At 43.3% G+C, this 10,859-nt stretch overlaps 1 protein-coding gene across 6 annotated transcripts in view; it reads left to right on the top strand.

The window, feature by feature from the left end:
• The first annotated feature begins 2,452 nt into the window (after nucleotides 1-2,452).
• Nucleotides 2,453-10,859, top strand: part of LRP4 (LDL receptor related protein 4) — an 83,739-nt gene continuing 75,332 nt past the window's right edge. For 5 of the 6 annotated variants that reach the window (XR_005627101.1, XR_005627102.1, XM_039705415.1 and 2 more), the window contains exon 1: nucleotides 2,453-2,653. Coding sequence is in view for 4 of the 6 variants with exons in the window: in XM_039705415.1 (XP_039561349.1) it covers nucleotides 2,569-2,653 (85 nt within the window). In the remaining 2 variants the exon portion in view is untranslated. Of the gene's footprint in view, nucleotides 2,654-2,712; nucleotides 2,807-10,859 lie in introns of those variants that run through there. The other variant, XM_039705416.1, reaches the window with a different exon arrangement.

The following is a 10,859-nucleotide window of genomic DNA, read 5'->3' as shown; positions in this document are numbered from 1 at the left end:
CATGGGCTGAAGTGATTTCTGACATTTCCATAATCCTAACGTTATTTGGTCTGAAAGAGGCAAGACCAAAGCATATGGTTAAATTTTACCAGCATTATTTAGCAACTATTCTGGTTTTACCATAAATATCCATTTTACACTGCATAAATCTACTTTACAATTATTCCTCAAAGATCCCACATGTAATCAGGGCTATATTCAAAGTATTTTTCAACATGTAGATAACTGAGAAGTTTATAATATAAATTTTCATCTGTTCAGTTGCAACCTATTTAGGAGATTTTTGGGAAAGATAATACTATGTGCTTCTCTAACATTTCACCAGGGCATTTAAATATTACTCATAAGACAGAGAGACAGTTTAAGGAAGTTGAGGTTAGAGAGGAAAGTGATTTGCCAGAATACAGTGCCGGATGCACAGGACTGGTAAGCACACTTTAACAGAGTGGATAAAAGCATCTATTCTCTGGGGAGAGAAGAACTGAAGAGCTAACAAGAGAATTTATTTGTATTTAGGACAACATTTTTCAAGAGGCTTTTGTTTCAAACACAGGGAAATACTCATCTTAATAGCTGACTGTTCCATGATCTAAGTAGATAATTATCAAGTTCTTGTCTGTGCTTTATCACACTCAGTACTTCAGCACCTAAACCTCTAAAAGCTTCTGTGAGCCTGAAGTCAGAAGGACTCCTCTGAGTTATACTACCTGATGATCTAGCCTTTGTAAGAATATAAACTTCAATGAATTTTGGTGATGTTGCTCTGTATTTTAGGGAGAGACAGTGAGGCTTTTGCATTCTAGTCAGTCAGCTGTTCAGTGTGAGGTTATTGTTTTCTCTTAACTTTAACCCACTATTCAGAATTCTTCCCCTTCAGTCATCTTAAACTCTGATATCTTGGAGTTTATTACTTTACCGTCATGGCATATACTTTCTGTGCCTCAGTCTGTCACTGGCTCCAAGTTAATATTAGAATAGAGAAGTTTTTTAATCTCTTCACCTCAAAAGCCTCTCTTGACTACCTGTATTTGTTGTTATCTTCTGCAACTTTGCACACATTTCCTATCTTGCACTAACATGGATCTATTCCTATCTTGAGGCAGTGGTTCTGCATATAAAGAAAAAGTCTGCTTTTTAAAAATTTTGGTGGCCATGTACAAAAGAATTTAAACATGGTTTGCTGCTTACTGTTTCTTGTGGTATTACTGCTCTTGGGAGTTCTCCTCAGTGAAGCTGTGTTGGATTATTTTCTCTTTTCACTGAGTACAATTTGTCAAGACTCAGTCCCTGTTTTAATTTTACGTTGACATTTTTAATAATACTCCTTGTCTTCACCATTTTACGCTTAATTAATAGGAGTGGCATAATTCAATCACATGCTGTGCCATTATCTTACTCTTGTGATTGTTTAAGAGATGGGATTAATTGCAGCTTCCTCTGGAGTCATCTATGGGAAGGCTTTAAATAAGACTATTTCTATTACTGGCCCTTTGGTGTCAATTTGACAAAATTCTCATCTTCCTCTGTGGTCCAGAATTTGGACTATCTGAGTCAGCTTTCTGTTCAAGTTAATACTTTGAAATAAACTGAGATTAATTATTTAACAGTTCCTTGCATTGTCAACCCTATGCATTAAAATGTCAAATCATACCAAAAGGATCATAAAACTGGCTCTAAGGGTGACCTCCACTGAAAGCCCGTCTGCTTTTTAATGCAGCACAGAACATAAGCCAATTGTCCAAGAGTTCGTTTCGACTCCTGCAGGAAACGACACAATCTTTTTGTAGGGTACCTGAGATTCATACATAGTTAGCTATCTTCGCCGCGGCTATTAGGAAAACACCAAATAGCAGAATATTGTCACGAACGGAGGGGAAAATCAGATGTTTCTCATAGGTAGCAACATGCATGCTACGCAAAGGGGTCGTGAACATTTCCCTTTTGAAGGGAGTTTGGCAAACGGGGACGGGACGGGGAGAAGGGCTCTGCGATTTGTCCTGGGTACAGCAGGCTGGCACAAGTCGGGAAGCGGTGGCAACGCGCTGGGATGGAGGATACCGGGCAGCCCTGCTGCGGGCAGCCGAGAGCCCGGAGCAAAGTTACTTGGCGATACTGAGGGACTTGGGACAGGGAGACACGACACCGACGGCCCCGAGCACCGGTGCCGCTTTAGCAAGGGCTTCTCCGTCCGCGGTGAGGGAACTGTACCGGAGGCTGAGGGGGTCTGGGGGCTCTGGGCGAGCCCAAGGGTCCCGCTGCGGTGACGGCCCGTCGGGGTGAGAAAAGGAGGTGCGTGCCTCGCCGCGGAGCCGCCGCCGCGGGGCCGCCTCTGCCGCGCCGAAAGTTTGCGAAGCGCCTCGGCGCTGGGGGGAGCGGGGCGGGGGCTGCCCCGGCGGAGCTCCTCCTTCGGGGCCGGGCCTGGGCGGGCGGAGCGGGGAAGGAGCCCCCGGCCCCGGAGTGCCGCGGCTGCGGACGGAGCGAGCGGCGGTCGTGCCGGGGTGCTCCGCGCAGGAGGAGCCCGCGACGTCGCTGCGGGCGGCCCGGGCACGGGGCCGGGGCGCTGCCACCATGAGGCGGCGCGGCGGGGGTTGTCTCCTGCCCGCGCCTCCGCAGCTCCTGCTGGTGCTGCTGGGAGCGCTGCTCCGCTCCAGAGGTAAGCGGCTGCCGCGGCACGCTCTGCCCCGCGGCAGCGCGACGGGGCGGGCGCGCAGGTTGCCTCGCAGGCTGCCGTGCCCGGCGTGTCGGGACAGCCGCCGCTCCGGAGCAGGAATGCAGCCGCGCACCCGCCGCGACGGGCCCCTTAAAGGTACAGCCCGGCTCCGCGGTGGCGCCCCGGGCTACCTGCCTCGTCTCGGCGGGGACTCGGAGTCGTCCCGCAGCGCCCTGGCACGGCGGGGCCGGAGCTGGAGTACCAAAAATAGTGATGAGGGGAGGGTTTCGCTGCGCTCTTAGCGAGCCGGGAGGTAGTCTCATGAAGTCTCGCCATGAAAACTTTAGCTTCGTGGTTGCTCTATCAACTGACATCTGCTGTTTCTTCGTCTTGTGCTGTGGTTCTTGATTTTACATGTGCGCCCGGTGGAGAAGAAAACCGCTTAGATAAACGGTTCGCAAAATTGTTTATAAAGAGTTACAAGGCTTTTGGGGGAGGAGTGTGAAGAGGAGATACGTACCTCATTTCTTTCCCTTCACTGCTTTGGCAGCTGCTGTATAATTTCACCCATCCGTTTTCTCCTGTGCTACTCTGAAATTACAGGAAGCATTTGCAGTAGTGCTGCTGACCTCCATCATTCTACAAGTATTGCCCCTGGGGCACAATCATAGGAAGTTTGGGTTTCAAGTAATATTATTTCTCTTCTAACAAAAAAAACTAATTGCAGGCAGCTTTGAAGAATGTGCTAAGCCAGCTTGGATAGACTGACTGGAGAGGGCTGTAGTTCTGCATATCAGAAAGCCTGCTTTTTAGGAGCCAGAAGTGCTCTTGAGTTCCCAAATGCCACACAGATACTTAACTGCCCTCTAGGAATGAGAAGGATCTAAAAGATAGATCTTGGTGTAGGTACAGATCTGGATGTGTTTTATTTTGGCTGTTACCCAGGTGTTCCTAGTTAATGTGTCTGGGCTGTTAACAGCCATGTGGGGGATGTCTGATTGTAAAATGCAAGTTTGCTAGTAGGTGGTTGTTCCTTGATGTCTCTAGGATGCTTTTTTTTTATGGCAGCTTGTTTCTCTTTCAAGTAGTTTTCCCATTAGTGCACTTTTGTGTATCCTCTTGTCAGATGATTATAAGTTTATGATTGAATGTGCCAGCTGCTTCCAGAAGTGAATATCCTCTTTCCCTCATCAAAATATGAGGAAGTAAGGACACAATTTTGCAATAAGGACACAATTCCTGAGCAATCTTTTTCCTATTTGAAGCAAGGAAAAACATGAGGAGAGATCGGGATGGAGGTGGCAGAGAAAATGCCAAAATTTGTGATGAGGCAGTGTTCTTTCACTTAGCAAGAACATTTTCAAAGTTGTCCCTTAGAAGTACCTGCAGGGGTGGTGTGCAGCTTAACTGTCAGAAAGCATTCACGGAAGTTGTGATGCCAAATAGGTAAGCTGTTAGAAACACTTGGTCATTTACTACTCTTCCTCAGAACAGGAGAGCGTAAAGCAAACAAGTCTGCAAGACTGACCTTTGACTCTTTTGTAGTGGATAGTGGCAGATCAAACTGGAGAAGTCCGTGCCAAAAAATCCCCCAAAGCAAACCAACAAAAGAGGTCTGCAAGTATCTTGAGCACTTGGAAAAGTGCATTGCAGGTAAAAACAGGTGTAGAGAGGGAATTTAATGCTAATTTCCTGCATTGCTGGTGGCTGGAGCAAAGAAGGACTTGGTGTTAAGGTGGTCTGTGTTAGTATAAATACAGAATGTCACAGAACCCGTCTGGCTGATGTGTTTGCTGTTTTGACTCCTGGAGCTCTGCCGGAAAAATACATAGCTAATATCAGAGCTTCACTTCTGAAACATCTTAACTATGTTTTATAGTTGGAAACCTGAATGTGTTACTTCTGTGGAAGTATATTTTGCAGTGGGAATCACAGTTTTGACTGCCTGTGCTTGGCATTGCTGTTGGTTCTGCAGCTATTAGCCAAGTGCAAAGCGCTTATTTTCTTACTCTCAACTTGGAGCTGATAATGTTGTCCTTCCTGGGTGTGCTGAGAGTGCCAGGGTTTGCTGAATCATCAATTTGGATGATATTCACAGATCTCTTGATCACACTGAATTATCTTGACTTTTTTTTTTCCCCAAAGTGATGATGGCACTGAGTAGCATTCCCTGTATTTCTAAAATGAGGAGCAGCATGCTGCAGGCAGTGACAAGTGATGGGTTTTTTGTTTTGCTTTTGACAATTCTGTCCACTAAAACATAGTGGAAAAGCATATGGCATAAATCTTCCAGTATGAAGTTAGCGTTATTGTTTTATTTAGTGTATATAAGCAATTTTCTTTTATATTCTCTTTCTAGAAGCTTTCAGTTGTGTGCTATAGTACTGTTTTCTGCAGTAGAGAAACTCTTCTTGTATTTTGGGAGTGTGGGTGTATGCAGCAAGAAAATTAATAGGTGCATAGTTGCATAAAGTGTTTGCATTTCCAGAATGTCTTGTGAACCTTGAAGAGGGATATTCTCTTCCTGTGGGCCACAAAATGTGATTGCAGAAAACTGGTAGTTGTTTTTCTACATTGTATTCCTTGAAATTACAGAAGGAAAAAGTGTTTAGAAGCAAACATTATGCAGTTGTTTGTAGTTCAAGCCAGAAAACAGTACATGCTGTATGTTAACTAGAAGAGAAATCAAAATGATTTGTATTTTGTTTTTACTTGTAAATGCTCTCCAGACTAGTGAAATTAACATTAAAAAATAGTTAAAACATTAATTCTATGAGAATGATCTGTAGTCTGATAGTGCTCTTGAATCTTCGTGCACTCTTGTGAAATAGGCAAATATTATCCTTGTTTTGTAAATGTGGGAAGTGAAGTAGAAATTGTCTTGCCCAAGGCCAACTCCATTTGCCCTAGAATGCAACTTACTGTCGAACACAATAGAATGTATGCTTCATAACACTTATAAAAGCTGATAAAGAGATATTATCTTAAAAACCAGTCAAGGTTTTAAAAATAGGTTTATATAGTAAGTGCATGTTCTGCAGCTTCATTGAATTCCTTTGCTGCTTGTGACTATTTCTCTTTTTAATAATTTATATTGCTCTTGCTGATGGTCAAAAGATCATAAAACCACAGAAATTTTACTGACCCTTTTGGAAAGGGTGAATTGGTAAATAAAGTGTTAATAAAAGAAATGTAAAAAAAGGTGGACACTTAATTTCTCTAGTCCTCTGTTATTTCTGGCTTAGCTACTCATCATGTTTTCTTATATGGGTTTACGTGGTCAGATGGTATAATGTAGGCTTAAACTGACCATCTTTTAAGACGTCTGGCTTTACCTGATAAAACTTCCAGAGCTGGAGCTCTGGCCTACAATAAACCCACTCCTTTAAATGCCATACTGTATTTAGCAGCTGTGTTTCACACAAATCATGGCAGAAAATACTAAATGTAATTGTCATCCACGAATCTCATGTCCTTGATGGTTAGGGTCTTATTTTGTGTCTGTGGTGTCAATAGTTCTTTGCCATTATTGTTAGGTTAGGTATTACTCTTTTATGGGATTTTGTTGTCTCTACTGAGTGAAAACTGGACACTGTAATACTCCCTGAATCTCTTTCTTTTTTCTTCTGTCTGTGGATTTCCATTTTCCTGTACTTTAGTAGGTGTATGGATGCAGGGGCTTGTTATTCTGTAGACTTGTGGTTTATTCATGCTGTATGTCTGGTTGCTCTGGGAATGTTACCTGGGAGTATTTGACTGCCCTCCTGTTGTGAGTGAATTCATGTTCAGGTTTTCAGCTTTCCAGCCATGTTTTTTTGCCTCTCTTGTGCAGAACTGTCTATTAGATGCTGAAGTGTTCCAGCTTTTGCGTTTAGTCGGGGGGACTCTTGAGCTGCAATCAGTCTTTCTGTGAGCAGCAGATCTCCTTGGCTGTTGTGACCCTAGATGACAAGAGACTCACTGTGTTAAGGGCAGGAAAATAAGTTTTCATAAAGACTTAATTCAACAAACATCAGCTCTATTTGATGTTGAATTTTGCAGTGCTGAATTGTGAATGACTGAATTTCCTCATATCAGGGAATTAGGTAATTTAATGTAGAAGACAAAGAAGAAAAGGGAATTGAAGTATCATGAGCCCAATTCTGATGGTATGAGATACATTAAGCATTCTGGTATAAGCATGTTAGCACACCTGTGGGTTGAAAAGTAGTAACAGAAGCTTTATCTGTCATGAGGTTCTTAGGTGATTAGGTTCTTCTCGTATTAGCCACCAGTCAGCAAGTCACAAACCATTAAGATTAACAGACAGTAATGTAGATGCATATTCAGTGTTTGCACTGCCAGTTGCAGTTTTGTCAAAAAGTGTATGGCCAAAGACAGCACAGATCTTGTTTCTCAAGCGTTTGTATGTTGATAGCAACTTTCTGGTGTTGCATTACTCAGAAGTAAAAAGCACCAGATTTTTTCCTTGAATAGGTTAGAGTTAGAATAGAATTCACCTTCCTGTACTGTAGTGATGGGGTTGTGTAAAGAACTGTTGTCCAGCAAAGCTTCCAGTAGATAATGTATTTGCCTGAAAACAGCCCCCATGGTCTGTAGTGTCAAGGTGGAATTTTATGCTTGGAGTTAAATCTACCTGCAGTGAGATGTTATCATGACTCCAGGCAGGGGAGACCCTTCTCCTGGCTACCAGCATGGTGACTTCCTCAGTATGCCCTAGCAGAGCATAGTCTTCTGTGTCTCTTTGTTACTGCCTGACAGCCCCTCCCAGCTGCTGGAGCTTTCTGTTTCTATTGCATAGCAGCAGTTCTTTAATCAGAAATCTTGTTAGTATTCAAGGATAATTGATCCGACTCCCTGGTAGGGGGTGGGGACCCAGCCTTGCATCCTTCTCCTACTTGCCACCCCCAGTTTGACCCCTGTTGTCTCTTTGTTTCCTCCTGTTAAGTTTGTGCCAGTGATATGTGTGTGTGCTGTTTTTCCAAGCAGCCTGAAGTTGGCTGTAACCAAGAGCAGCAGTTAAATAGAGCCCGATTTCCCCGCTTCCTGGCGTTCAGTTGTTCGGCTCCATTTTCTGGTCTTCTGTGTTTTTGATTTGCAGAGAAGGAACTTACTTGGTGCCCCCGGGCATCTCTTAAACCCATTAGAACAAACTCCATTATTTCACTGTACTTAGAAATCCTCCTCCTTTAGCCTCAGCATCCATCAAAATAATGTATCCTCTGTAAGGCCCTCTGGAAAATGTTTAATAGGATCTTTTCAAACTCAAGGAGAGTTCCAGTTGGAAAGGGGGAGGGGAGAAGGCTAATGGAAGATCTGACTGTGACTTGCAGTAAGCCTGAACTTGGCCTGTGTCAGCTCTCCCTTCACCTCCATGCTGAACAGAGCGGATCCAACACTGGGATCAAAGCTGGAAACAAAAGGCTTTGGGAGAAAAATTTCCCGTCTGGCCAAGAGGCAGCCACACAAAAGTGGTGCATAATTTATCACTCAAGGTTTATTTCTGCTGTGCTCCTTCTGGAGAGAGGAGGAAAAAAGAAGTGACTCTCCTGCTGTTTTGAAGTGGATAAGTGATGGCTTTGGAGATTTGAGGCAGGAAGGAGCTAGAGATACCATGGAAAAACCTTTTCAGTGCATTCTGTACCCAGCTCCTCTCTTCTCGGTCAGACATTTCTCTTGAAGGGAACCCTATTCTTGCATTTCGAAGTTTCAGGGAGTGAGGACTTCTAACTTCTCTGGTGATTTCCAAATCACAGTGGAGTGGTGTTGCCCTTGGCAAAATCAAGTTCTTTGACTTTCCAAGGTGTTTTTCTTAACTTAAGGATTGGTCTAGGTGCTATGACTCTGTAACATGAAGGAAGAGGCTACGTTTGCCCCAAAGGCTTTATAGTCTTAATTGCATCTGACATCGGATAAGGATCAGGGGTGTGATAATTCTACTGGGATAGATAAGGTCAATATTAAAATCATATTGCTTTCTAATTAAATTTCCTTTAGCTTTGATTTAATGGGAAAAGCTTCCAAAGTTTTTCATTCCAATCACTTCTTAGAACGAGGATAGAGAGAGATTTTGGGTAGGAGTTGGCATCAAAGACTCCTGAAAGCTGGTAACTGTGTAAATAAGGATGAGGAAGCAAATGCAAGAGTAGTGTAAACCATGAGAAGAAGGTAAAGGGATATAGGAGTATAGATATTAACAGAAGCAAAGATAGGCATTTTGGAAATGAGAGCCAAGGACTTGAGCTGGCAAAGGAACAGAAGAGTCGTGTAAGGAAATCCAAGTGGAGTAATTATGTGGGATCTGATGGCAGAAAGAGTTGTTAATTAGGTAGGATAAAAGATGGAAATTTTGAAAGTGAAGATGAGCATTGAGCATAATTTAACTGCTGAGACAGGGGAAGACTTATTTTACTAATGCTTTAAAGGAGGCTGTGACAAATTGTTAGGAATCCATGACAGTAGAGTCCCTGACCTAATGGAGTGATTTTATTAAATATTAGGAGCCTAGCGATGGAGTCAGAAATGGAAAGGGAGATTATTAGCAGAACACTGAGATGGTGAGCCCATGAGATAGCTCCATCACCACCTCTGTCTGCAGTGGTGGAATGTGGAATCTGTCAGCCTTGGGAGCACATAAGCTAGAAGGATTTTTGAGTGGGATGTCCTGGAAGGTATTTTGGCAGACAGTATTGTCTGGAAAAGTGGGAGGGCAGAACTGAAGTGAGAAGCTAGAACTTTGGAGATAATTGTTTGGACGAAAGCATAAAGTGAGAACAGGAGATTACTATGGGTTTGGTAAGAAGTCTGGATATAGAATAAAGTATAAGTCTGGTGGCAGAAAACTGCTCCTTTCCTGGAAAAGCAGCCTACTTCTCTTCCCCTTCCCCATTAAGAACTGCTGTGTGAAAGAGTGAGTTATTATAGTGAACAGTTAAAATGTAGACACCTGATGTTCTCAGCCTTCTTCTCTGAAAGGCTCATGAGAAGCATTCTGGGACTGTGCAAGGTTAGAGGGAAATACACACTCTGCTCCTTTAGCCTGAATCTCCAGCTCCATCAGTTCATTTGACTTGGTGACAGCTGGTAGTGCTGGGAGAGGTTCTTGCTTAAGGTGCAGCCATTCAGTGTATCAGAACTGTCTCGTGGGATCTCGGAGTGGAATAAAATAAAGACACACCTTTCCTTCTTTCTTTTTTTTCCCCTTAGTGCTCCCACCCAATTTTAGTTCTGAATTTCCATAACTGCTGAATAATCAAATCCTTTCTTTGCAACTCTGAGGGCAGGGGAAAAAAAAAAAAGAGAAAGTCTTGGGGTTGTAATTTCCTGCTTTTCTTCCAAGCTTCTGAGGATGAACCAGGAGGTGGGATAAGTCTCTGAATTAAAACTGCATTTGTTAAGAGGAAGCCAGCTTTACTGCTGTCCTTTCTTTGTTATTCAGACTTTGCCACTTCTTCAAGCTTGACAAATTTAAGAAATTAGGTTTTTGAGGCCTCAGAGACTGTATTCTCCTCATTGTGATTTTTGAAGCCTGCTACTCCTGAAAAGCCTGAATTGAGCTTCTTTTGGCTGAAGGACATGCTGCTAATTTGTGCTGCCTTTACAAAAGGGGCCTTGATCAGCACCTATTAGTACCTATTAGAATGAGGAAAAACATAATGAGTGTGTCTGTGAGAGAAATCTAGAGAGTTTGTGGTATGGAAAAGGGGAGATATATTGGAGGCTGTAATAGCTAAGAAACAGGAGAGAATAGTCATTGGTAAATAGGAATGCTAGAGAACCACCTGCATTTCTGTCATGGATCTCAAATAGAAGTATTCAATGTTTAAATCTTAAAAGCATGATGCAGGAATAAGTGAGAGACTGGGTAAGGAGTTCTTCAAGAGCAAAAGTCATTGCATTGCAAACAGACCCAAGTTAAATACAAGAACAGAGCCGGTTGAGCTCAGAGCTGTATTCATGCAGCGATGAAGTGGTGAAGGGAATTTTCTTGGGCATTGTCTTGGAGACTGGGAAGGACTCATTTGTCCAGTTGGTGTGGTTATGGCCCTTTGCTATCTTAGAGAAGGCTGCCTCTGCATCTGACTTCTTCCATGATCCAGTGACCAGCAGCTGCAGGAGGGTATTGACTCATGAAGAGCTGGTTGCTGAGCAGTTGTCTCCACCACAAGGGTGGCAACCTCATGTGTTCCAGGTTGAACTGTCACCACTC

Source organism: Passer montanus, unplaced genomic scaffold (genome assembly GCF_014805655.1).
Source record: "Passer montanus isolate IOZ18808 unplaced genomic scaffold, ASM1480565v1 scaffold18, whole genome shotgun sequence".
Taxonomy (NCBI): domain Eukaryota; kingdom Metazoa; phylum Chordata; class Aves; order Passeriformes; family Passeridae; genus Passer; species Passer montanus.
Note: the sequence above shows the minus strand (reverse complement) of the source record. Positions and strands in the feature narration are given on the sequence as shown.